The 27,794-nt window shown below is 46.0% G+C and overlaps 1 protein-coding gene across 1 annotated transcript; it reads left to right on the forward strand.

Annotated features, from left to right (window-relative positions):
- The first annotated feature begins 10,024 nt into the window (after positions 1 to 10,024).
- gask1a (golgi associated kinase 1A) lies at positions 10,025 to 27,459 on the forward strand. Its single transcript, XM_070911926.1, has 6 exons — positions 10,025 to 10,171; positions 10,754 to 11,026; positions 12,549 to 12,956; positions 24,196 to 24,318; positions 25,878 to 25,981; positions 27,255 to 27,459. The coding sequence occupies exons 1-6, from the start codon at positions 10,025 to 10,027 to the stop codon at positions 27,457 to 27,459; spliced, it is 1,260 nt and encodes a 419-aa protein (XP_070768027.1).
- Positions 27,460 to 27,794: the final 335 nt, after the last annotated feature.

Here is a 27,794-nt window from a genome sequence, read left to right on the forward strand (position 1 = left end):
GAAGCAAATAAACCAGAAAAGATGCCGTAGCAAGCACATGTACGAAAAGCAGCAGCCAAAAGGAGGATGCAAACACATGCTGTCTTACAACCTGCCTGGTGGTAGTGTGTATCTTTGTGTGTGTGTGTGTGTGTGTGTGTGTGTGTGTAGAATGAATGAGTTGCTGCTGTCTGAAGCTTTGTGGTGTTGGCTCTGTACAGTAATAAGGACCAACTGGACGGGGAACAATGGGAGCGATTTCAGCACAGTAAAAGTGACTTCAGAGGCGCTTTGCCTCCCACTCAATCTGCTGCGAGTACAACTCGGAGAGGGGCGCTGCCCATGCAGCCATCTGCCCGCTCAAATTTAGTGTTGTCCCTCGCGTGTCAGCGAATCACTTTGAAATGTCGGCCATGGTTATCTTCTGGCTGCCACTTTCCTCAGCAAATGCTCCCTCTCGGGGTGCACCTTCCTCTTGGAACGGGATGGAATGTGCAATGGGAAACAGATTTGGCCACATGTGCACTCCCATTGCGGCCATATGGAGTGAGGATTTTTGTGCCACGAAGTAATTACTCCTCTGATGTCTGGTTTCAGACATTCATTCCACACACAGAGATGAGAAACATACAGCACTGCACCCTTTTTTCCTTTGCCAAAGGAAAATAAAAAAAAAAAAGTCTGCTCACTCACAGCAAAGTTTTTTATCAAAGCTCTTCCATTTCAAGGTGAGATCGGCCTGGCACTCTGAACAGAAAGAGATGTTTTGTCGCTCCCATATTTTATTCTGAGGTAGCTTTTTTTTGGGAAAATGGGAAACAGTCAAGGGCGGTGGAAAGTGATTCAGGTGGACTCAGAAAGACATGTTTTGAAGAAATGTTCCCCCAAAGAAATAAAGCAGCAGGACAAAACCCTAAATCAATCAGCACATAAGTCCATAGAAGACAGACTTGGTTTGCAAAAAAATAAAATAAAATCCCAGCCTATGTGTGTATGTGTTTGCGTGTACTTGCCTCAAACTGTTTGGTACAGGATGTTCAGTTCGGTACGCCCTGTGACCCACACCATTACTATAAAGTAGTCTATTTATGTTTACTACTACTCGTACGCGTGGCACAGAGTTTTACCTGAAAAGTTTTGGCAGTGCACCAGTCGTTGTCTAACAGCTGTAGCGTGCTAGTCAAGCTCATGTAGTGTCGCTGCCATGCGAATGGCAAACACAAATGAGAGACCAGAGGGGGGCCAATGGCCCCTTCCCTGCATACCTACCCCCCCTAATTCCAGCGCCCTTGCTCAGACCACACCCATCTTTGATCTCCCTACACCAATGGTGATTTCACAGGAGAGAGACCGATATTTAATTGTTGAATCAGGCTCCGGCCTGATATCAAGACGGATTTTGCGTTATTATTTCTTTTTTAGTTTTTGCTTTTCTTCTCCCAGAAGATCATTGCATTCACTAAAAAAATGGCAAAATGAATGAATTTGTAAATCATGATTACCGGATCAGTATCTCATATTTACGAGAAAACAATCTCATAATTGAGAGATAGGGGTCTCTCCACTCAGTTTGGCCCACAGGAACTGATGTTGTAGGTTGTCGTTTCTCTCCTCATTTCATACCTTGCCATACCACACCGTATGTTTTTTTTAAAGTCACATGGCATCGACATCTAATGGTGGTGCTGGGACTGTTGTGAGGCATTGGCAGTAATCATCTAACTAAGACATCTTATGCCGAACAGAAAGCTCAGTAAAACATGCATGAGATAAACACGCAGCACTAGGATGCACAAACACGCCCCACCACCACGGACACGCACCAGTTGGCCAGCTGATGGCCAGTCAGCAGAAGCTTGCCAGATTGCCTGCCGTCACATGTCAGTTGAGTAGCTGTCATAGACAGGTCAGACAGGTCACCGTAGAGTCTCTCTGTCTGAAATGCTGTGTCCAGAGCAGGTGTCGGGGATGTCAGATCATATGCTGCAGTATAGCAATATACACGCTTTGTCAAAGCTGCGCTGATATGGTATTGTGTCTACTTGTTCAAAAGAAACCAGCATTTAGATTTAAGTACACTTTTACCTAGGAAAAAACACAATTAGCAATTAGCCATTAGCAACTTGACATACTGCATCCATGTGCAGTGCATCCAGTCCTCCATTGCTGCCAATAATTGCTCGAATAACACTTAAAATTTCACTTTTATTATATCATAGAATAGTATGCTAACTTGGTCAAAAGAGCAGCGAGGATGAACCACACCATGACGTTAAGCTGAAAGATGCCACGTGACAGTGCTATGATTGGGAGTCATGAGATGTTAGAAAGTCAACGGGTGTTTACCAGGCATGGAGCGACTAGTGAGTTGCATTATGGGAGTTGCAGGATCCAGCGTTTTCGGAGCTTGACCCACACTGGCGAATACAAGTGAGAATTTTTCCCTTTGTACAGATATCCATGAGTCTCAGAGGATGAATTGGAATGACTTTGGCGATCCCCTGGCTTTTTCCTGTTGCTCCACCTTTAGGTACCACATTTGTGTTTTTGAGTGAAGTGTCTTGATAATTGATCGGGTGGGTTGCTGTGAAACTTGCTACAGGCATTCATGATGAATTCGAATGACTTTGGCAATCTCTTAACCTTTTCCTGTCGCGCGCATGTTAGCGTTGCCACTGTGAGCATGCTAGCATGCTGATGTTAGCATTTAGCTCATGGCATTGTTGTGCCCAAGTACGGCCTTCTAGTATTCGTATACTAATATCTCTTGCCAGTCCCCCAACTTTAGGGAAATCAGTGGAGTACCCCTTTAGAAATGAGTGGGGAAATACGGTTAACGAAACAACCCCAGAGGGCTAAAGGTGTGGTAAGGTCTCGGAGCAGCATGGGGAGCTGGTCGGTGAGCGAGCTGAGGTGGTAGTAGTCGTAGTCGGCGATTAACCTTCCTCGCAAATAACAGCCCCCGGCCGATTTAGTCCATGTCACATTTCACCTTTGCAATCTGTTCTGGCGGCTGCTTCCCAGAGGGGAAAGTTGCTGACAGGAGAGCAGGACAGGACAGAGGACTGCTCACATTTCACTCTACGCGGAGAGCAGTGCAAGGTTTCTTTTTCGAAAAGGGGTCGCTGTGGAAATCATTACATATACACCTATTCTCAGGGCAGCATTGAAATACATGAATCAGTGTGCACTATACGTGGAAATATCTGGGACCTCACACTGTATGCTTTCATACTGTATGCTACTGTATGTCCACGCGTGTAGCCGCCTACATGCATCACTTCCAGCTGTGTGACCATTAATTCCTGTGTGTGTGAGTGTGTGTGTGTGTGTGTGCGCGCGCACGTGCTCATGTCATGTCGGTTCGTATTACTTAAGCTCTTCCTCTACTTATTGACGTATTCATCTGCTTCAGGCGTGTTTGCCCTTGGGCCAGCACATTATTGCGTGGTGTACGTATACGTGTGTGTCCACTTGTATTTTACAGCTGCGAGCTCTGAGCCGTGTCCTTGGGGTCTGATCTCGGAATGCACCGTGCCTTTCGTGACTAGCGCTGCCCGCATGGTGCAAATGTGGGTGGAAAGGTGCAACAGAAAAGAAAAAAAAATGAAGTCACTGGTTCTCAAGCAAACAAATAAACTATTTCCTGCGTTTATGTAAGAATGGTCTTCATGTTTTCCATAATAATGTTAGTCTAGGGTTAGGGGCAAATTGCAGTATTATTAATGTAATCACTAATCCCACTTAAAGTCATGCAGTTTTACTAATAAAGACATGATAATAAAGACGCCTGTAAATTGAAATGTACTGTAGATGAAATTATTTTCCTCTGAAGAATGTGCAGAGAAGGTAGCAGTGGTCTTTCAGCCCCGAGTAGCAGATCTTCCTCTCAGGCATCAAACCTAAACTGACAATACAGGCAATTTGAAATAAACTAAGTAATCTTTCGTCCTCATCTCCTCTGCCTTCGGCTGCGGCGCTCTTGTTGCTTTCTGTGCAGCAGCGTTGAGCGCTGTCAGGCGGCGATCTCTCTGCGTACACTCAACCCATTTCATTTTTCACTTCTTTCATGTTTTTGCCATTATCCTCGGACTCAAACACAGCAGAGAGCCAGTGAGCAGCTGCTGAATGTACTCTGCGTCTCGATACATCAGGTTAGCTTTTGTTTGCGCTGCTTTTGCATTTCTTTTATCTTTCTTACATCCTTTCCCCTGCTCTCTTCTCTCTGTGTGTGTGTGTGTGTGTGTGTGTGTGTGTGTGTGTGACAGAGAGAGAGAGAGAGCATCTGACTGGTTTCATTAAGGTTCGCTCTCAACTGACAGGCTGGTGTTGACAGCTGAGGGACACACACACACACACACACACACACACACACACACACACACACCCCATCTCTCCCTCTCAGTCTGCTCAGATGTTCAGATGTGCTTTTGCCCTCCCTTTTCTTCTCATCTCGTCCCTCTTTTCCCTCCTTTCTCGTTTTCTCATTTCGACAACAAAGTAAGCAGTGTCTCGCTGTTGACTGACACAAAGTAAATGACGTCCATGTTTTTTTCATCCTCAGAAAAACAACACACTTGGCAAACTGTGCAATGAACAGCGTGCTCAAGAGCATATCCCTCTTCTTTTTTGTTTTTCCTATTTAAAAAAAAAACCCAATTATTCTAAATATTCTGTTTTGTGGAATCAACTCGTGTCCACGTTCGCGTGTTCAGGCGGTGCTTGAAAGGTCCCACCCACGCTGAGATGAAAAGTCATTTGGAGCGCAACTAAGCGTCTTCTTCTTCCCCCTCTTGCGAACGAAATTAGTCGCTCCCGGTGACGTATTGTTCCTGTTTCTTTTGAACGAGTTTAATTGCGGAAAGGGGAAGTTTTTAGATCAAGTCTGTTGACTTGCAGTAGAAACTGTAGAATGATTGGATAAGGTTTGAGGTGCCCGTTCCACCAAAACTCAACCGGTGGATCAGCTGCGCGTGATAGAGGCTCAACAGTGCAGGATCAATTCGAGAATCGCAGATGGAGCAGAAACCTGCTGCCTTTATTCGGGACTCTCCGGTTCCCTCCCTGTCCTTAAAGGTCGGCACTGTCGAGACAGTTCACAGCGATTTTGCGCGTCAAAGTTCACCTCAAAGTTGATCGCTGTGCAAATTGACTTCATAGCTGCGAGCAAATTTGATTGACCTTTCATTGAAACGGACTAATTTCAGTCCGAAATGTGGCTGTTCTAAATGCCGTGAGGGGTGACTGGGCACTGTGCCCTCCATGTTGGAGCATGCCTGTTAGTGGACGGACGATGCCCAGTAACACGCGCATGATGTCTCTCTCACAGGGGACTGAGCGTCTCTCAGATTGAATGAAGCCAACTGATTGTTCTCTGAGTCTGGGAATCCTCTTTGATCCACTCGGAGAGATATTCTTTTGTGTATTGTGTGAACGTGTTTGTTGAGTGAATGTGTGCGCGCCTGCTAATGACTGAAGCTAGCGGCGCACACGGAGACCTTCTGGCCTCCTACGTTTCAAACATAATTCCAATTTCGATGCCTCTCTTAAACCAATTTTGACAACCGGCTGATTCTAACCACAGTGTGTGACATCAGCTCACAGCTCCCTGATGCCCTCATATCAACTCCAACTATCATATGGTGCCAAACCTCCTTTCTAATATGTATTTACTCATCAGTAAACGACATTATAACTTTGCTTTTTTGATTCCTGCCCTTTGTTTTCTCTGCCTACTTACTATTCCCCCGAACCGCCACAAAGCTGAGTAGTAAATGCTGTGGACAAGTGGACCAGTGCGCTCACTCGCTCTTGACGGACACAGAAGAAAACACAGAAGTAGAGGGCTGAGGCGTGATCAGTGATACATTATAACTATCGTTATAGCATTCAGATCAAAGGATGACAAAGCAAGGACTCAAGGACCTCACAGAGCCCAGATGGTTAGCTGGTGCACTCCCAACCTGATGGCCAGTTTCCACTTGTTGATGTGAAGACCTCCATCTGGTATGTTTTAGTGCCTCAGTTCCCTCTTACAGGGCCATCATAGTGATTTTCTGTGCGAGTTGAATACAGTGTTGGACAGAGCACATGCTTCTCTGTTATGGCTTAGACAACTTAGACATTGATGCATCAGTAATGGCGAGCTAATGATGTAATGCTATGACAGTCACGGGACATTTTTCTGCATTGAGTACTTTTACTTTTAACGCCTTCGCTTAAGTAAGGGATCTGAATACTTCTTCCACCGCTGATAAAAGCTCTCATAGATGAGACGGTGTAATGAGACAGCCACCCTCCCCCCCCCGCCCCCCCGCCCCTGCACGCCGTCCTCTCCTGAGGCTAGCTGCAGCACCTGTTGCGTGTCTCCACCTAATGCTGCATACCTCCCCTGCAGCCCTCAGCGGGGAGAGATTAAAAGAAGAGCCGTGGAGCTGTCAGACAGTCAGACACCTGGCCTGTTGGAGGGGGCAGGAGGTTATTAGGGGATACATATATATATGTATATACAGTATATGCATGTGTGTGTGTGTGTGTGTGTGTGGGGAGGAGGGAGCCGCTGGCTTACGGCTGTTGTCAGAGCAGCACAGTACGGAACAAAGACAAAAAATCTTATCTTTACATGACCAAAAAATAATGTCATCTTTCTTTTTGATAGAAAAGAGAACATTTTACAATAACCGAGACTCTGTAACCTTGTGTCTTTAAAGGAAACTAGTCAAGTGCCCGTTCAAAACGGACATACACCTACATGCACACTAGGGCTTTTATCACGATACAATAATATAATATAGTGACCTATTTTTGGTAACGACCAGGAGGGAAAAAGGTTGAATTTAACCACCTGTTCTTTCCGGTTCCCTCGCCGCCTGCGCTCGCTTCCTCACACCGCGCTGTTTCCGTTGTTGTGTCACATGTGGATGTTGACCAACTCACCTGCTAAATGACAGGTGGCTGTTTGCGTGTCTCTCTCCGGCACATGTCGCGACCGTTTTATCGTCTGAGGCCTAATACAGGCAGCGATTCCTTCCTTTTGTGTGTGTGTGTGTGTGTGTGTGTGTGTGTGGTTGTGTGCGCATGTAACCACAAACCCCCCCCCCCCCCTGTGCCATTTGAAACTGGTGTTAACATGATGGTGGTTTTGCAGTGTTTATTCTGCCGGTCAGAGTTGCATGACAGCATAGTTAAAACACAAGGAAGCTTAAGCACAGCCAACCACATCCCATGAAACCTACAGTGTGTTTTCTTACCTGAGTGAGTGAGTCTCCAGCTGCGTTCACGTCTCTCTCTCTGTTGACCTTTGCCATGGCCTGGCTGTGTGTGTGTGTGTGTGTGTGTGTTTGCTGCAGAGAGGCGTCGAAGGCGACAGAGTGTCAACAGCCAGCGCTCTTAATGTTGACACGTTGGCACCAAGCTACGCTGAGCTTGTACATGTACAATTAGCGATGCTCAGCCAAAGCAAGTGCTAACAAAGAGGGAGATGTGGGATGAATGGAGCGACGGCGCACCGCCGGGGCCAAACAAGAGTGAGGTGCTAACGCATCAACATGCAGTGACTCATGTGCTTGTGTTTGTGATAATAGCAGCTCCCAACACGGGCCAATCTGTGTGCCAGTTCTCATTAACACATGTTGAATCCCGGTGTGAGTCAATGTGGAAATGTCCTCATGTAACCCGTACATCATCAGACAGTTGTTGCCGCGTCCTTAAAGGATCACTTTTGTAGTTTTTGGCAATTATTTCTGTCAGGAAACACACTTACCAAAGTAGGTGCTGAGATCTGGGAGCACAGCGACAATGCGGCGACGGAGTCTGACGGAGCAATAAACATCAGTCAGATGATCCGAGAGGTTGTAAACAAGCCGACGGTTGAGCAAGATTTTGTCAACTACTTCATTCGGAGGTAAAATCAAAGTGAGGATTGATGTTTTGGGTGATAATTATACAATTTGTCTTCATTTTCTCTTCCAAATAAGTTAAGCTGACAGCTCTGCGCTTCCCCCCAACTCTATGGAACATTCTTTTGGTGTCTTTCAGCTTTTAGTTTTACAGCCCGCAGTTTGACCGCCCTCATCAACCTCATTTCCAGCAGCAGTTTGCAGTGGGAAAGCTCAGTAAACACACCGTACGCTGCCCGCCCGCCACCAAACATCAACTATCACCAACATCAACAACTAAGACAGAGCTAAAGAGAGTATTATATTATGTTTGCTCATCGAGTGGACGCAAACACGACTGTGAAGGTCACAAATGTAAGTAAAACCAGGACGTTCACCTGTCCGTCATGCCACTGGAGCGAGGCGGAGGCGGGCAGTCATGCTGACTTTGAATATAAAAAGCCAAAATTGCCCCCTGTAGCACCTTTGAGCAATTGTGGGCTTTACTATTCATTGTGTTACCTCTGTAAAGTGCTCTAGATCCCATAGTCGAAGCCCATACACCGTGTGCTGTCCTGCCTCGGTACTGCAGCACTACTCATAATGAGCGTGTAGACAAAAGAAGAAAAAAGGTTAAATATGTATTTGAATCTGACACGTACACCAAGTCTCACACTGGGACCCCCACTGTTTATGTGTAAGTGTGTATGATATATCAGGCTCTCTCAGCACTAACCTGGCATTCCAGTCCGGGGGAAGAATAATGGGATCCTTTCACAGGTGGAGGGATCTGGGAATGTTGTTAACGGCTCTTAAGATGGGGAAGACATCTCGAGGGTCTGAGACATTCCTTCGCTCTGCGTTCACCCGAATGGGGGAAAAGCCAGGAGGACAAGAGAGGGAGAGCGAGGCGGTAGTTATCTGGGTCATCATCCTGGCGAGGAATGAGGACGGCAGCCCCTTCACCTATGGCTTTACTTATAGGCGAGGAGGAAAAAAAATAAAAAATGGGGCATTCGAATAGAGCCTCCACTGTTTGGTTAAGGTTTGCTCGTGTCGTTTGGCATGACTCCAGTTTTGGGGGAATGAAAGGAAGTGGCGTTACTGGCATCGGTGGTCTATGCTTCCCCGGCTACTGTTTATCTTTCCACTGAACATGAAGTCTAGGCCACCCTGCCTGCAGGGGAGCTGCCAGCCCTCCTCAGACAATTTTATTCGTGGGTTCTGTTCAGGTGGCTGCTGTCACATAGAATAAGTAAGTTAAGTGTTTACTATAAAGGCTTCTCCCAACACAAACCATGGAATACAGTCAATCTTTCGAAGGTTGTTATTATTTGGATGTCAGTTTCATAAAAATACCTTTTGCTTCCTCTGTTTAAAGGAGCGCGTGATATGTTAGGTACTGCACAGCCTGACTTCCACAGTAAATAAAGGGCCAGCACTTTGAATTCCTGTAGCAAAATCACATTTGCAGGGCCTTCAGTGAACATACAGCGAGCCATGCTGGGGCAGTGACAGCATATCGTGTGAGATATGGCTTCTCCCTCTCGCCGTGCATTGCGCGCAGGAGGCAGCGCTGAGTTATGGGCGCGGCGCAATCGTATTGGTCTCAGCTGGATAAGCCCAATTCCACTGCAAGCTACTGGAAACACGGAGCTGGCTGACACGAGCTTTATACTCCGCTGCTTTTACATTATTCAGATTTGTGCGGCATGAACAGGGTGTTTCAGCTCTGCTCCCTGTTTGTCACTGGATTCCTGATTTTCTCTCGCGTTTCCATTTTGGGAAATAAAAAAACACTCAAAGCTCACACACTGTGACATCACAGAGCAGAATAACGTGCCACGGCGCTTTTTCTAGTCTCTTCCCCTGGCAGAGCGTGAAGCATGAGCACATTTGCTTTGCACATGCCTGGAGCCAAGACGTCTCTGTGCAGCCTTTGGTTAACGCCACAGGAATCTGAGCGCTCTTTTCTGTTTAGTGCAGATGCTATCTTTGCAATTTATGGCGCCACTTTATGGCACACATCATAATCATGGTTGTGTTGGTCTCCCTCTTTTGTCTATTTTTTCTTCCAGGCCTGGAGATTGTGGTCAAAACTCTGCTGTGGTCAAAAATGGCTGCTACTCCTTTCCCCTGTCTTCCTCCTCTTCCTCACGATCGCTGTGATGACGGTGACTCTCCCTCTGCCTTTGCCACCCGCTGACATGGACCGGCGGCCGTCCCGAGCCCTGAGCTCCGCGGGGGAGTCCAGTTCCAGGCCCGGGGTCACGGAGCCCCCTTCAGCCGCTGCCTTCCAGCTGCCACTCACTCACGTACACAGCGGGGCCTGGAAATCCAGCGCTCGAAGAGAGACGTCTAAACACTCCGTGGGACTTAAACCTTTCGGGGATGCTGCTGGCAATGACAAAAACAGAATCAAAGGGAGAAGTCACGCAGACGTGCGCAGGAGTAAACACAAAAGCAAAGGCATTGCCTCCAAAAGAAAAAAGATGGCAGGCTCCATCCAGCATCCAACCAGTCATCACCGTCCCAGAGAGTTTACAGTCAACAACACAGGGCCAAAGCATAGAATTAAGGCAAGGCACACTGCACAGACGTACATTCATCTTGAAAGGAGAAAATCCACAGCAGCACAAATCCCCGCTCCAGCAGATCCCCTAATAAGTGACAGACGAGCCGCAGACAGACAAGCCGGCAGATGGGAGGCTAGACACTCAAGCAGGAACGCAGACGCACAAATGCACGGCAGCCATACAAGTGCAAAGCTAGCGGAACATCACCAGTCTTTGGCAAAACACAGACAGCACTCTGGGAAATCTGACAAAGTCAGTAAGGAGCAGCAGGCTGTGAAAAAGCCCTCGAGGGATGTCAAAAAACACCATAATCTCTCAGAGGATCCCTCCGAAGCGAAGAAGAATCCTGGGTCTTTGGACCGTAGAAAGGCTTTGTCCAAACCGGAGGCAGCCATAAAGAAAGACGACAGCAGTCGGTGTCGGAGCTTTACAGAGCAGGACTTCCCGGATAGTGACCACAGGGGGGTCAGGATTAGTCCAGATCTCCGGCCTCTTCCCTGGCTCAGCGAGGATGACGTCTGGAAGATGGAGCTCCTCGCTGGGGGCGAGGTGGTCAGTAAGGCCAGGGTGCCTGCACACGGACAGGTGCTCCAGGTGGAGCTGGAGCCGGCTACACACCAGCAGGTACGCAAGTTTGACTGTTTTGGAGATCATTTGAAATGTCACACAATGTAGATGGATGTGTCTTTTCAAACTATTTAACCCCCCCTGCCACATACATTGACCATAAGCTCTGTGTTGAACAGCTGGTACATATCAAACATGACTCAACAAGACACCTATGACCTGGTAGTGTCCTTACATTAGTCTTGTCAGGTCAAGTCAATTTTATTTATACAGCCCAAAATCACCAGCTTGTCGCAGAAAGCGTTGCAACACATGACACCCTTTTCCTTAGACTCTTGGTTCTTTACCAGGATGGACAGACATGTACCAGGTATCATATAGACCAGCAGAAATGGCAATCATTAGCAAGAATTGCAATATAGAGACCTGAATGATTTGAGGAAAATATATAATTGAGATTTTTGGGACTGGAATTGTGATTAAAATGCAAAGATTTTATGGAAGTTCCGCCAGGCCTGCATGGGTGGCCTGCATAGTGATTGCAAACATATTTCTACAGAGAATGCTTGTTGCCGACCTCAAAGGACAAGGCTGGTGATATTCTGTATTTTCTTTTGTCAGTAAAACCAGCAATTGATTGATCCTACCAACAAGCCTCATATCCCGTCTTCCTCTGTGCCACAGAGCTCCACTGTTGTCCAAAAACCATCGCGTTCCTTCGTTACCATGAACACACACACACACACACACACACACTGTAGTTTATTTTCACTTACTCCCAGAAATGCTAGCACTAGCACACCAAAAGTGTAGTAATCCGCGTCTGAAAATAGTCCCCATCAAAATGCACTGTTTCCTCCAGTTTGAGTGACATATGTTAAAAGCCACAGTGTCCAGCTGTTTTAGAAAATGACTCAGCCTTCTTCTTTTTAAGCGATTAAACTTTACGTTTGTGAGCTGTTTTTAAGGAGTCACAAAGTTGTTGAAGGACGACACGTGCATTGCTGGTTTTGGTCTTTTCCTGGGGTTCGTTGTTCAGTTTTCTCATTTAAACTGCATTACTGTGAGTAATGCAGACTTGGTGACTGGGGTGTTGGTTTATAGAATTCACGCATGTGCCATTGTCCTGCTAATTGGTTTTCATATTGTACAGAATTTATTGGAAACCAAGGAAAAATACATCCAAAAACTTAAAACTGTATAGTATGTAGTAAAAAAAAAAAAAGGTGAGCATGTTGGTATGGTCCTTTTAAAGGTAGGCGCCATACAGTAGTTCCTCCAGTTGCATGTCCTCTCTGTGTAGAAGGTTGAAGGCAGACCTGGTGTTATTAATTCATTAATGCGTATTATTTGATTGTTTTACATATATTCACATTATCATTAGCGAAGCCATTTCCACAGAATGTTCATAGCTGCAGCCGGAGGCATCAAACGTTGGGTGTGGTGTTGAATACAAAATGGCGTTTTATAAATGAAAACTAAATGGAAAGCATTTTGTAACTGTATTTCTCCATCACAGCAGCCATCACCCAAGAGAGCTTCACCTCAGCATGGACCCAGCCACAGACACCCAGAAACCCACAGCCAGCGCTGCCAGCAGGGGCACTGCTCCCTGATCAAACGCACTGATGACTGGTTTGAAGTGTTTGCTTTCCACCTGGACAGGGTTCTGGGACTCAACAGAAGTCTCCCTGCGGTGCTGAGGACTTTCCACAGCGAGATTTTACCGTATCGATACATCAGCGGCACCCCCAGACCTGTGGTGTGGTGGGATCCAGAGATTCAGCACCTCGCCGACAGAGACAACGACCAGAACTCAGTACCACTCAGCTGGCACCAGTACCAGGAGCTGCTGCGGGTGCACTGTGGGATTGAAGCAGACCTGAGGTCAGCGCCCTGTGTGGGAGTTCACCACTCAGAGTGGGGGAGACTGGCTCTCTTTGACTTCTTATTACAGGTAAGATAAGTGCTTCTTTTTTTTTTCTCATGCTGTGGCTTCCTCAGACAGGAGAGAGTAACATACTCTTTTAATTATTGGAGAGGTGGAAATAAATGTGTTCCATCCTAGAAAGGGTAGGATAAATGGAGTCGGGAAATGGAGGGGAGGATTCCTACATAAAACAGGAAAGGGTGTGAGAGTTCAGGCTGTTTTCATTACAATACTTGCAGTATTTACAGTTAAATGCATCTCAGGCAAACAGTTCCTTCGGAGGCAGTGCACCTGCTAAATGTGGCACTATAGTGTGAGTGGGAGTCTGAAGGACTGGTCAATGCACAATGTAGTGGAACAGCAAAGTTAATGCGCACATCCTCGCGAAGTAGGTGGCGCCAGGTAATTGGCGACGTGGTGACTAGGGCTGTCACAATCATAGTTGACAATTAATTGTCAGATAAGTGATTGACATTAACGATTTACTGGTCTTTTTCCTGTTCATTTTTATTCCACTATTATAGTTTAAGCCTAATAGCGTATGTTTTTCAAATATCGGCCGGGTCTCAAATAATGGTCGGGGGCGTGGTCGCCAAGATCAAGTAAAGGCCAAGTAAACTCCTGGTGCCTGTTTATATAATGGCAACCAAGCATAATATACATTTACAGCACGCTATAATCATGTTATTTTCATGTTGTGGATCACGAAAGTGTTACTGTCCGATTTCGGTCGCCGCGGGTGTATGTGTGTTAATGTCCCAGCCAAAATGTATTTTGCACAAGACGGCAATAGCTACATTTGTTGGAGTATATGGAGCCCTGCTACACACTGCCCAGTTGTCGCCATCTTGCTAACGTGTGTCTCCCCCCGACATCTACAACGTCGCAGCCGCGCGCATTCATGAGCTACTGGCCCCTGACGTCCATGGAGTTCGGATGCTAGCCCTGTGAGCATGCTTAGCCTCACAGTGGATCGACGAAGAGTTTAGCTCGTTCCACTCCCAGGAGTTCACAGGCTCCCACTCCGCATCTGCTCTCTCAGAGGCATTTGAGAAAAAGCTTCAAACATGGAAAAATAGACAAATCTAAAGCGCATGCTGTCGTGAGAGATAACACCATAAATATGGCAAAAGCTGTGACGGAGAGAGGTCTGGTTAGTTGCTGCCGTGATCCCCTCGGTAGAGCCCTGAGAGCCCTTTTAAGCAAGGAGGCTGACACGGACCATCAAGGCTGCAAACAAACGCTTGGATCAAATTGGAGTCCAATCCCATTTTCTGCATGGCAACTCTGGAAAACAGACCAGAGGAGCCAAGGACGAGGGCATCGCAGTAACTGGACGCTTTCTTTGCCGAGGAGTCTGTTCCCAGAAACGAGGCAGAGGACGTAATCGCCTCCGTTATTCAGCGCTGGCACGAATGGCAAATACCTATGCGCTCCATGCACAGTGAGCGGCCGTTCAGCTCTGCATCTCACATCTTGGATGGAAAGAAAAGCATGCATCTTGCTTAGAAGTAGGCTATGAGGTACCAGTGATTTTTTTTTTTCATTAGTATTTGGAAGAGGAGGCCTACTGTATGGCAAATTTTAGTTTTGTAAAGAGGCCCATGTTTGGCTTCATGTTACGACCTACTTCTTGTGCTTAATGGAAACACAAGAACGTTGGATTCTGCGTGAAAAACACAACCTATTTATGTTTGTACGCTTTAACTAGTTCTTTTTTTTATGTCAAATTTGACATTTTATTGCTTTTCCAATCGCTTTTACGTTTACATTAATTAACATTTAATTTATGTTGTTGTTCGGCCAGGAGGTGAGGTTTCCATGTTTCCCGAAAATGTTGACGTAGTATTACTACAGGAAACACAGAAAGGTAAGACTTTAACCAGGCAAGAGCCAGGTCAGAGACGCCAAATTGATTTTCCAGCCAGTCTACGAGTCCACAGTGATCAATGGTGTCAAAAGATCCAGTAATGGAAGCAGGTGGAATCTGAATCCATAGTAAGCAGAAGATCATTTACCATTTGAGTAAATGCAGTTTCAGTGGAATGACAGGCCCTAAAAGCATATTGAAAAAAAAAAAAAAAAAAAAAAGGTTTTGTATAAACTTGTGCATTGATTTGCTGAGACGGCACACAGGCTGAATGGAATTGACTCATGTCTGATCTCACACACACACACACACACACACACACACCAGATGTCCTTGCTGGCCGAGCCGTTAAATTTAGTGTGATTGAAATTAAGACTCCCTGTGAGGATTACACAAGACGGCAGCAGTGGTTCGGCAGCAAGGTACGTGGCTGTAGTAGTAATGTACAGCAATAAAACACTATCTTCTGTCGCTGTTGACAGATTATATAGAGATAATATACAAAACATTGATTATCCATGAACCTGGAAATGTGGAAATGAGGTTGCCACTGGACACTGGAGTGGACATTATACCCTATGTGGACTATTAAAGAGGGGAGAAAGGAATAATTCTTTTCTTTTTCCTACTTAATTCCTCTCCTCTGATTACTGATGCAACATGGTCACTATGTCTGCCTCCGCTATTCTAATCAGGCTATTGATGTGATAATGGCGTTGGTGTTTATTCAGTTGTTAGTTTTTAATGGCACAGGTTTCCAAGCCTTCGTCAGGGAGTCTATTTTGACTACAACAATGACAATAAAGGCATTTTAGGTGCATTGTATATGACGTAACAATTTGAATGATGGATCAGCTACGTGGAGGGACAAGACAGACCTTCTCTGAAGCCAAGCTGATGGACCCTGTGATGGAGGAGACGCTGGTACCTAGAACTGCTGAGGCTTATGTGTCTTCTACAACAAATAAGACAAAAACCACAGCTGAGCGACAGAGAGTGTGTGTGTGTCATAGTAAGTAAGTCATATGTACACGTCCCCCAAGATCGACATTCTTTTCTTATTGTCTGTCGATGCTGCCCTGGATGAAATGCCACAGCGTTTGAATCACAGTCAGCTGAGTCAAGTTACTGCGCATGCAGTGATGGTGCAGCTAAACAAAGTGGCCCGCTTAGTGCGCAGCTAGTGCTGACCTTACACGCAAACCTTCGTGGCTGCCGGTGTCAGGTGCTCACAGCATTTATTCTGCGCTAAATGAACAGTCAATCACGTTCACACCTTCTTTGGAGGAAATTGGTCCTCCTTAGCGGTGGTCGGTGCAGCAGCCATTTCTTGCGGGCTACAAGAGCTGACTACACCACCCTTGATTGAAAGAGCGTAACGGAGGAAGAAAGCCTGACTTTCTTTTGTCAGAATTCCTGAGTGTAATTGGATACCAGGTCATTCATTTCTGACTGATGAAAAGGTACAGAGGTTGCAGCAGCCCAAAACTGCCAGGCACGTTTCTACATAATGCTTCAACTTAATGAGCAATACCTACAGACTAGATGTGTGTGTGTGTGCAGAGGAGTGTGTGCCCAGGGCATTGATGTGGCAGCGGTGCTATCAGTTCAATTAAAAATCCAATACAGCTCTCGGTCGGGATATGAGCGCGGATGCTTCTCTCTGTGCGTGTATTTGTGCGTCTTTGGATTTACATTTTCAGAGGAGCTCATTCATAAGGTGTCAGCTCCTAATGATTCTACCAGAGCTGCTGTCTCTGCGCAAAACCACAGGCTGGTGAAGATGCCGAGTATGAAGAAGAGCTGATAGATAGATAGGTTGATAGATAGATAGATAGATAGATGTGGGTGGTTGGCATGGTGATAGTGAAGCGTGGACAATCGTACACTCTAAAAAGGGGAAGATGAGAGACATGTTGTTGTGTCAGCTCTCCTCTCCCACAGCCAGAGGAAAGTCAACGTCTATCAACCCACTGCCCTGAAAAGAATAGACTACATTACAATACAGTGCAGCATTCTAGAGAGAATGATGGCAAATAATTATTATTTAACCTGGCTCTTACTCTCACAATTGAAACGTGGAATGATCCCAGTTGTGCAACTGCCACGCAGCCATGGCTCTGATCGACGTCGCTATGCCGGAAAGCAGCAGCAGCAGCAGCAATAAATACCCCCCAAAAAAGCAGTCACAGCCATTCAGAATATGTTTGGAGGTAGATTCTACTTACCCTGGAAGTAGTTCCTTATGCAGTTAGCTATAGCAGCTGTTCCATCCAGTGGGCTTGAGCATTTGTTTTGTAAAATTAAAGTTTCTTTGGAAAGCACAAGGAGGCTCACGCTGCTTGTCCTGACATACTTTATTTTTGACCGTTGTGTCTCTACAATGAAGGCTGGCAAGACCTCCCCAGGGTAATGTATTATATGGACTGGGGGTCGGACGCCCATTCATACAAATGACAATTGCTCTCGTGGTGCATAATCACAAAAAAGCGTTTCTAGCTTCTGGGTTTGCTTCTGCATTGTATGTCCCACCTTAGTGTTCTGCGTGATGTTAGATTAATGACATGGCACGCACAGAATACCTCAGTTGGCCACTGGGACAACTGATTGATGACAGTGATTATTGGTTAATCCCTGTTAATGATCGGATCGATTAAAAACAAGAACTGCTACTTTGCATGTGAGGAGAAATATGCCTGCGAGTGATTTTGTCCAAGTGATTTCGGCGAGGCTGAGTGGCTGACTTTGCAATTGTTCGGCAAGGCACCCACTTTCACTATGATTTAGCACCTCTCTACAGAGGCACAGTGCCATAACAACACTGCAGGTAACCCTGTCCTGCATCATGTGACGCAATCATGGCTGGGGAACAAAAACGGCTTTGGGAGGCAGCTCTGTTCAGAGAGCAAAAAAATTCCCACTGTAATATTCTCACTGTACTATATCTTGTGGCTACAAATACAGTAAATAGGTAACTTGCGGTATGCTTTGTCCATTATTACAGTGCATAAACATGTATGTTTATTCAGTTGTTCATATCTGGGCATGTTTACATCAGAGCGTAAACTCCCCACAATGGCCAGTCCGACTATGCACACCTCACTGCTGTATCAATTGAAAGGGAAGTTGAAATTAACTGAGAGGGAAGAAACTTCGTATAAGCAGCTGTGAATTACATTATTGGTAATGTCGCGGCAAACACAACCCTGGGAACTGGTACCTCACACTCTGTGTCTGGGGCTTCCAGGGCTTGGCTACCCGTCCATTATGTGAATCTCCAGGGAAGAGCGTTCGGCTGCCATGCTAAAGGTAAGGTGTATATGAGCCTACCTGTTGCCTCGCTGCCCCTGCGCTGATCCCATGCCGGTCACTCGGTCAGCTCGCTCTCCGTGGTCCAACACTTTTTAGCGCCGGGGCGAGTTTTGTAGGCTAGTAACTTGAAACACAACTTCGTAGGGAAAAAGGGGGAAACCCGACGGTCCGTCTCCAGCGCTCCAAACTCCCCTTTCGAGCTAACACCGGCTTTGCGATGTAAGCAATTATGCCATACACCAAAATATGTAACAATAACGGATAAGCCTCAAAGAGGCACCAAGATGAAGTCGAGTGATCGCACTCACTTCGGGCTATCAGAAATAATCCAAAGGGAGGTAGTTTGCTGTGACAGTAAGAATCACTCAGTAATGTAACCCAATACACACACTTCATTCATATATCTGCACTGATGAAAGGGGATTTTAGAGAGGTTTATGTGTGCGCCTAAAACTGTAGTGGCAATTTGTCAAAACACTCCAAACTCAAACAGCCACTGAAGCACCTAAGGAACGAGTCCTGCGCAGGGAAAAGAAGTCCTTTGTCTAAGCAAGCGTAAATTCATTATTCATTACAAAGAGCAATGGTGTCTGCAGATCTCTCTTGCTCTGATAAAGAAAAGAAAAAAAAAATTTGTTGATGATAAGAAAAGCAAGTATAACTAATCCCTATCGTACCATATCATCTATACTATAGACTGTATGTATTATTCAGTGAAATATCTAGGTTGTTTGTCAGTGCTTATCTTTGTGGATCACCATGCTCAGGCTGAACCTGCACACGAACAACCTCCTTTGTTTCCCAGAGCGACTGTCATGGTTTTTTTTTTTTTTTTTTTTCTTTTAATTGGAGCCATTCATTGTTTTGTAATGTCTAGTAATGAAACATTTATTGATTTTGTTGCTGTTGTGTTTGAAGAATACGGCTGATTCACTTTGATTACAACGTCAGTATCATTATTTCGGCTCATTCGAGTACTGTGAGCTTTTCCTTTGAAGGCGCCGGGCAGCTCGGGCAGGTGAATCCACATGACGTACGCTTTGGGTATCGTTTTGGAATGGGGGATACAGAGCGAGGAGAAACACTTCTGGAACCAGCAGCTCTTCCTGTACCCAGAAATGACTAATCCTACTTTTCCAAAAAAAGTAAAAGTACATATTTGTTACCTGTTGAAAAGATCTTCAGTAGGAACCAATTGGCTTGGAACTGGATAGGAAGTGTTGAGATGACACATTGTTGGTTTTCTATTCTCTTAATAACCTGCACGCAGGGACGACCCTTGCTTTTGGTATTCGAAAGTCTGCTTTGCGCTGCTTCTGCCAGAAAGATGCCAAGCGTAAGAGTGCAGTTTTTTAACCCAATGAATAGATTTTATATGTAATATATTTTGCTCAGCAGTCTTGATAGAGTGATTGCAAAACCACCCAGTTGATTGGAATTGGGATGGAACGCATGAAACATGAACTGACTTCTGCGACCGTTAACTACCGCGAGGCTCCGTGTGCACAAATGGTAAACAGGTAACTGTGACGAGAGTCATTGGACTTGGCTCATAAAACCAATCTTACTGTGTGACGAATTTCGTAAACGAGACCAAGCCTGTCTCAATAAAAACGAGCCAGCACTTCGGGTCAATACAGCTCGGAGCTAAAATGATTATTCAGTGAATGGATTAGTCAGCTGACAGAAGATGAATCTGTTAGTACTTGATGTGATAGACGAGGATTTACTGCTTTTCTCTGTCTTACATGATAACATGTAAAGGTTTGGGTTTGGGTTTGGGGCGAACAACCAATTTAAAGCTGTTACTTCGGGTTCTTGGAAATGACAAACAAAGCGATCAAAAGAAGAATTGACCTCAGACGCCACTGGAACTAAATGAGAAGCTCACATATCATATCATCACTGTGCTTTTGTGTTTCTGAGCGTGTTCAGGACGCACTTGTTGTTTGAGTGAGTGGCCGTCTTTATCCTCTGAACTGTTTATCTGAAAACAGAAAACACAAAAGGCAGCCAACTGTCGGTTTTCTTTGTCTTTGCGAAGTAACGTTCATGTTCGTGTATTGCTGTTGTCATACACGTGTGTATACGTTCAATTGTTAAGTATTTCTGTCCGGGCTCAAGTCTCGCGGGAAGAGTAATGTCGAGCATTTCACCTCCTCAGGGGTTGAGTGTGCTCTGACACACTCGCGACGCTGCAAACCGAGTAATTTTGCCCTGCTTTGTTCTGTCCACGCGCTGGGATGGAATGCGTATCTAACACCCATCTACAGTGTGTGTGGGGTTGAATATGAATAAGCCATGAGGCAGCTCTCTCCCGCTCGCCCGCCAGAAGTCAATCCCTGTAACAGGGCCAAGCTCTAATAGCCTCCTATTGATCTGCTGAGAGCCGATGAGCGCGCCTCTGAACACTTGTTCCTGCCTGCTCCTTTAACACCTCCCTGGGCTCTGATAGCAGGGAACCAAACACCAAAGGCGCAGGGAGAGCAGTGTGAAGGACAAACCCTCACTCATTCCCTCACACACACTAACACACACACACACACACAATGGCAGTGGAGGACACCCTGGGGAGGAGAGGAGAACTGAGAATAAGGTGCAATTTGAGGTTTTCCAAGTGAGAGGTACACTGCCGCCAGACTGCAGCCTGGCAGTTCCTGCCGCAGCTGTGAGGGAAAAGGTGACCAGAAGTCAGCACGCTCAGCATGTTTGTGATGAACTCATGATGAAAGTCTAGTAGTAGTAGTTTGATTTTAATAAAGTGGGGTCATTTAAATCAAAGGATTTAGCCCCTTGGGAGCATCTTGGGGTCATACAGTAGAAAAGAATTGGCGCTGGAAATCTGTGTTTGTGTAATCCTTACAAAAACCGGTGTAAAAACAACAATTTGGGAATTTGTGGGGGCTATGTGACGGACTGTTTCTTGGCCAGGCCCTCCCTGAAGTCTCTGCTCATTGCCTGGCAAGCTCACGGTGACAGCAAGTCACTGCACCCAGGTTAAGAAATAGTCCAGCACATAACCCCCATTAAAACCACACATTTTTTTTATCTTCAGTTTTTGTACAGATGTACAGATTGAAGTATACCTATGTAATGAGCACAGAGTTTACTTGGAAGGGTTTGAAGCAAGATTTAGCGTTGCACACTGTAACACTGTCAGACTCACGATGGACAATAATAATAAAAAAAAAAAAAAAAGGGATCAACATCGATGCAGCAGAACCACAGAGTTGTTTTTTTTTTTGTTTTTTTTATTCCTCCTTCTTCCTTGTCAAAATCTTGTGCCTATATTACCCGAAATGCAACTCGACCGCCGACGGAGACTCAGGTGTGCTATGCTAGCAGCAGCTAGTGAGGCCTCGAGCCTCTAGCCCGCAGCGGGGATGAGGCTACAGAATGTGTCTTGGATATGTGGATAAACAACGCAAGACCTGTGTCCCAATCCCATACTACATGCTAATACTGTACATTTCTATATACTAATCTTCCCAGTGTATCATTTTGCAGTTAGTATACAAATCTACGTCATGAAATGATGTTATTCCACTACGGACGCCAATCAGACTGCAACATTTTTTGTCGTCGAACATGTGAGTAGCTTCTCTATGTCTTTGGTGGGGTAATAGTGCCCATCAGCAAAAGAGTGAAAAAGCGAAACCAGCAGCGCGGCTCTGGGGACGGCAATGTGGGGGTGGCCTGTCGGTCCACCACTTTGGTCCAGACTGAAATGTCCCAACAGCTATTAGATGGGATGCCATGACATGTTGTGTATATCCAAGGTGCCCGGAGGATGAGTCCTCCCGACTTTTCCTCCAGCTCCTCCATGAGGTCGACATTTTTTGTTGGGTTTATGACCTGCAAAACTAAACATTGTCAGCCTGTAGACTCTTAGTCTTGTTTGGTATGCACACAAACCTTTTTTATTACACCTAACTGTGTCGCCTTTCTGGCGTGAACACACTGCATACGCGAAACCTGCTCAGAATGAACGTGTCATAGGATTTTGGAACAGTTAAGAACTGAGTTTGTTTGAAACTGTCACTGCCAATGGCTGAAAAGTAAAAGAAGAGAGAAGCACCTACACAAAGTCAAATTTCATTAGAACAAAGCCTGAAAAAAACCAAATAAAAAACAAAAGGCAGCACACACTGCCCACACGACTGACTAGTGAACGCTAAGAAGTTCAGTGAAGAACAGCACGGCAACACGGAAACGAGGACATTTGAACACAGAGGGGGCCGATGGAGGGGAGAGTTTGTATGCAGATATTGTGAATTAAGGTCTGAATGAGTTGAAAGAACGAGAAGAACGCTAGCCGTCCGGACCAACATCAGATCAAACGGTGCATTCTCTCGCTGAATGTGGAGACTTGCAGCCAAAATGTGTTTATGTGAATCAGACTCCCCACGTACACTTTATAGTTCGTTCCGCTTCAGCTTTTGTGTTGCACCGCATCTTGTCTTTCCCTGAGGCTTGCCGGGTGTTCAGTGGCAATGTAAGTCAATATTGGCTCAGTCTCCACAAGGCTGTTGGACCCAACTCAAAATCATTGTGTTAACCCCGTGTGGGATGGAAATGTGGCAGCAGGGTGAGAAGTCTCCTAAAAGCACCGCGCAAGTGAGAAGAAATAGTGGAGGGCACCGGGGTTGTGTGAGTCACGCAGGCTTGCGCAACTGCGCTGATGCACACAAAACACACATTAGTACATACACGCGGAGGCAAGACAGCGAGGTCGCGCCTGTTTGCTTCACGGCGTTTTAACAGCCTCGCGCTGTGACAGCTGGGAGTAACCCACGCGGCGCCCACCCTGACAAGATCCTCTGGTGTTGTTATTTAAGTCGTTGTTAACTGCGCACCGCAACTGGTCACTTTCTTCCTCGGGTTAGCTACCGCATAGGGTAAAGTTGTCAAGATTTAAAGGATAATTCCTCTTTATTGCAACTCGGGGCTTATTTTTCATAGTTTTGGCCATCAATAACTATCAGCCATGATCTCACCAAGTTAATTGCTGAGGTGTGGGAATGCAGCGGCATTGCTTAAAGGCCCCATATTGTAGAAAGTTTCCATGTCTTGTTTGATTATAAAGCAGGTCTAGGTGCTGTAAAAATACTGAGAAAGTATCAAAACGCTGATCTAACGTATGCAAAGACTGAAGTAGTGCATAATGAGCACTGTCACGTCCACACTGCGGGAATTGCATACTAAACTGTGTAGTCACACGTCAGACTGATGTATCAGCGGTGTCACAAATCTCCTCAGCAGATGTCATGTAGGGTGGAATTCCCCCAAACCACGGGCATGTCCTCAGACGTTCCTCACTCCAACTCCACTAATTATTTTTAGATCTGTATTTATTTTATTTGTTTTTGGCAGCGTTTGGACAGCCGTGATCGGAGAGGGCCTCCATCTCTGATGACTCTCGGGCCGTGAATTAGGTTATAAACTTCAGGTTGTCCCGAGTCACTAACACTATCCCCGTTCGTTTCACGTGATATCCGCGCGATTTCACGTCAACTCAGGGGGGGGGGGGGGGGGGGGCTAAATGTCAGTGTGGGCTTCGTCAGTTTTAACTACTGATCATCTGTCAGGGGCGGGGGCCAGATGCAGGTCGCTGACTGAGAAGATGAGGCAACGCTGGCTGCTTGTTTCGACCTGATCTACTGTGGAAATCGGTGCAGACTAATCAAAAGCTTTTCGCCTCATTACCTTTGTTTTTCTGATCTTTATTCCAAATCACAGTGCCAGGCATAGGTTTATTTTGAGAAATGGGAGGGACACATTAAAGCTGACTTGACATGAGCAGCTTTCTTCAGAAGCTGAAACTATGTAAATACCTTTACCTTTACATCGATCCAGAAAATAACAAATCAGTCATGAAATTGCTTACCATGCTTCTTATAATTACCATGAAGAGAAGAGGAGAGTTAGTGCAGCCTGTATGCAGCCTGAGTGGTGAAGAAGTGGGGACAAAAAACAAGTCCAGAAGTCCAGAAAAGTAGGATTCTGCATCATTTCCAGCGCTGGAAATGGCGGCCTTGTGTCACGGCCAATGACTGTGCGTGTGTTCTCTGTCTCTCGGTGCAGGTGAACGACCGCCTGGACAGGTGCTGCTGTGGTTTCGCGCCTGAGCCGACAGACCTCTGCGTGGAGAACCTGCTGCACGCCAAGTGTGGCAACACCAAAGGCCTGCTGCTGGTCCACATCCTGGTGCGTGCCCCAAACCTCAGCGCTAATGTTGTTTCAAACTCTCCTTGTGCCATCACCGGAGTGATTAATGTGCTGAAACACTACAGGGCCTTTGGGGTGTGCTACAGCGTTATTCCTCAGTCAAAGGACAAGTTTGCTCATCTGTGCCCTGCCAAATTGTTGTTTGATATCAAAACTTTAAATCTCTTCTGTTTTCTGTTACTGTCGAGCCGTTATTCATCGTATCTGAGGGAATGAAGGAGATGAAATCCACCTCGGCTGCCCCGTTGTGTTTTTTGATGCGCAACACTTTCTTGCTGCTGTTCCTCCATGGCAACACAGGAGAATGGATCTATATTTAAATGATGCAGCAGGAGCATATATTGTACTCCCAGCAGCGTTGCCGTATGTGTTGATCATAGCTAGCGAGCCAGCTGTTGTGCCGGCAGGTGTCGCTGAGGTGGAGCTGATCGTGACATATTAATGCTTTTCCCTCTGGTCTAACCTCAAGGTTTAAAGGGCAGAGGTTGGTGACGGTTAGTGGAAGGCTAAACTAGCATTACTAGAAACAACGGAAATAGCCAATAGGAGCGCCCTCTCTCTGAAACAGCCTGCGATTGGCCAAAATCTCCCGTCACGGGCTAGACTGTCTGAAAACAGAGCCATGAGGACGTGCAGAAGTCCAGCCAAAATAAAACTGCCTACCCCAGCTTTAATGTTTAGAACACGTTTTGACTTGTCATGGTAGATGTTACTAATAACAGTGGCTCTGTTTCAAGTGTCCCAGCAAGCCGTGACCAAGGACCCCGAAAACGGGAGCAGCCACTGTTGTTGTTTCCTGCTGTGACATGTCAAAATATCTTCATCACAAAAGGCCTGTGATCACAAAGGTGTCATGGAGAGAGACTTTAGACGGCACAACGTGCAAAGCAATATTCATTTTTTTGCAACTTGGAGGCGAGCTTTCTCACCCCGCGCGAGGCGATAGAAAGGCGTGGCCTGTGCGACACGGTTCTGTGTGAAGAAGAGCTGAGGTTCCAGGTTGTTATGGATACTCTGCTCAGTCAGGGGAGGGAGCGCCCAGAGTGCTGGCGGCGAGCTGGCGGCGAGCTGGCAGCCCGCGTGCGACGACGAGGCGGTGACGACAGAACACGGAAACTCTCCTCCTGAATGAGCAGCTCGGATGCAGTGCAGTTTACCCGTGATGACAATCATATATTCCGGATTTAGCCTGTTTTGCCTGTTGAACGACATTCTTTAAATACACTGTATATATATATATATATATATATATAATATGCGTCAACCGTTGAAGTGCACGTTCTGTTCATTCATGTGCACAAATTACGACTTACGACTTTTTTGTTCTCCCTGACTAAACGGAATTATGATAAAACTTTATTTCACGCTCACGTATACTGTCAGTATCATTAACGTTTTAATGTTAGTCGGTGAGTACAGTTCAATCAAAAAGTAATAGATAAAGCCTAAACTCACCCTCAGAATACATTTTTAAACAGTGCTCATGTGCCAACTGTGTTTCCTCCTGACAGTCTGTGTGTGTGTGTGTGTGTGTTCAGGTGAGGAAGGCAGATCCCTCCACGCTGGTGTTCATAGACAATGCCGGCAGACCGCAGCAGTCCAGTGACAACCTCAACTTCAGGCTGGTTGAGGGCATTGATGAGTGAGTACAAAGTGCTATTTTAAAGCAGGAGGACGTCTATTTGAGATTTCTTTGTGTGTGTGTGTGTGTGTTTAATTCCAGCCTTGATTAAATTGCACCGCGCAGAGTGAGAAACTCGTTTTGGGGCCCACAGCAGGCGCAAACACTGGTGTGAAGGAAAGGTTTCAGGAGAAAATAAAACACATCCGACGACATATTTCCCCGGTGAGCGGCTTTCAGATCAGCAGCACAGAAACGTCCACTGGAAGCTTGTTAGGGTTTTGTTACAATGTCTGTCTGATTAGATTAGTGTGCATTCAATTAGGCCGCCATTCAATATGCAGAATGAAGCAGGCCTGATAGAAATCCCCCTTTGTCTGTCACTTAGGATTACTAAGCTGCTCCATAAAATGCTCTCAAACATCTTGAGCCCGGACGTGAAACTGAATTGAAATGGAATGTTGGAGCGTCGTGTTGTTTCTCATCACTGAATAACGTGGTGGGGAGTGACTCATTGCAATTGCTTCTCAATCTAGCAACTTTCTTGGAGGGAATTGTTTTATAGACTTTGCTTCTTTTTTTTTTTGAAATGCATGAACTGAAAAGGAGCCCTTCACAGTTCACTGTACATGATGGACGACCGGTAACAGTAAACCCCTCGTAGGGAAGGGTTTTGAAGGCATTTCGGGCATCCAGTGTCCTGCGAGGGGAAAGTCCCGTTCACTTTCTGCATAGACAATGTCAGGCAACTGGAAATTGGAGACCCTCCGAGGCTGGAAATGGGCACTGAAGCCTCTTGGTCGAATCATCAGTGCAAAAAGATGGCTGACTGGGCGAGAGATGTTATAAAGTCAAAGCTGCACATAGATTTCGGTAACAAACATCCAGCCATAGAATTTCTGTTATCTGCAGGTTGTATAAACCCAATAAAACATCCAGTCGTTGACATTTTTGAGCAATTTTGCCTGAATTTAGCAACTGTGGCGCAATATTTTGTTTGCATGCCAAAGCATTCCAAATTTGCTACAGCTCTGGTCCGGAAACAGCCACTTTACAACACCATTGTCAACCTGGAGGTGGACCTTAAGGGGTCGCCCGAACCACCTGGAAAGGCAAAAGTCTTCTGGCAAGATTGTACAGTATGAATGTTATTACAGAGGATAAGGTGCGAAGAAAGACAAAACTGTGATTCCAGCCTCTCGGGCCCGGCTAGAGAGGCCTTACACATGAGTAGTGTTGTTTTCTAGACTTTAGACAAGTCACTGAAGCTACAGAATTCTGCCTCTGTTGTCAGGTTTCCAGAGAGAGCGGTGTCGGTGCTCCAGTCAGGCTGCCTGGAGAGTCTTCTTCTACGCTCCCTTTACACAGACAGGGAACTCTGGGACAGCCGAGGCGGGGCCAGCGGCCTCAGGCCTCTCATCCACACCGTGGAGCGCCGAGGGAAGATTCTCCTCCAGCACATCAGGGACAAGAAACTACAGCTCAAGAGGGACCTGTGACTGAGCTGACCGGACCGGAGATGGTTCAGGCGAGAGGCGTTCCCGACCGTGTCCTGAAAGTGTCTTAATTCGTGCCCGTTGTTTGATCGCCTGCACCAAATGGAATGCCGTCTGTCAGTGAGGGGATGCTCGTCACTCCGAACGCATTCATGTGGTGTTTTTTTTTGTTTGTTTGATTGTTTGTTTTTTTCCTTTCAGTCGTCCAAAATGTCCCCTCACAGACGGGAAATGCGAGATGGATTATTCTCCCCCACAACAGCCAAGTGCTGTTTTTTTTTTTTTTAGAGGAAAGAAGCGTGGTCTCTCTTTTTTTCTTCTTCCTATTTTAATATTTT

Source organism: Enoplosus armatus, chromosome 9 (assembly GCF_043641665.1).
Source record: "Enoplosus armatus isolate fEnoArm2 chromosome 9, fEnoArm2.hap1, whole genome shotgun sequence".
Lineage (NCBI taxonomy): Eukaryota > Metazoa > Chordata > Actinopteri > Centrarchiformes > Enoplosidae > Enoplosus > Enoplosus armatus.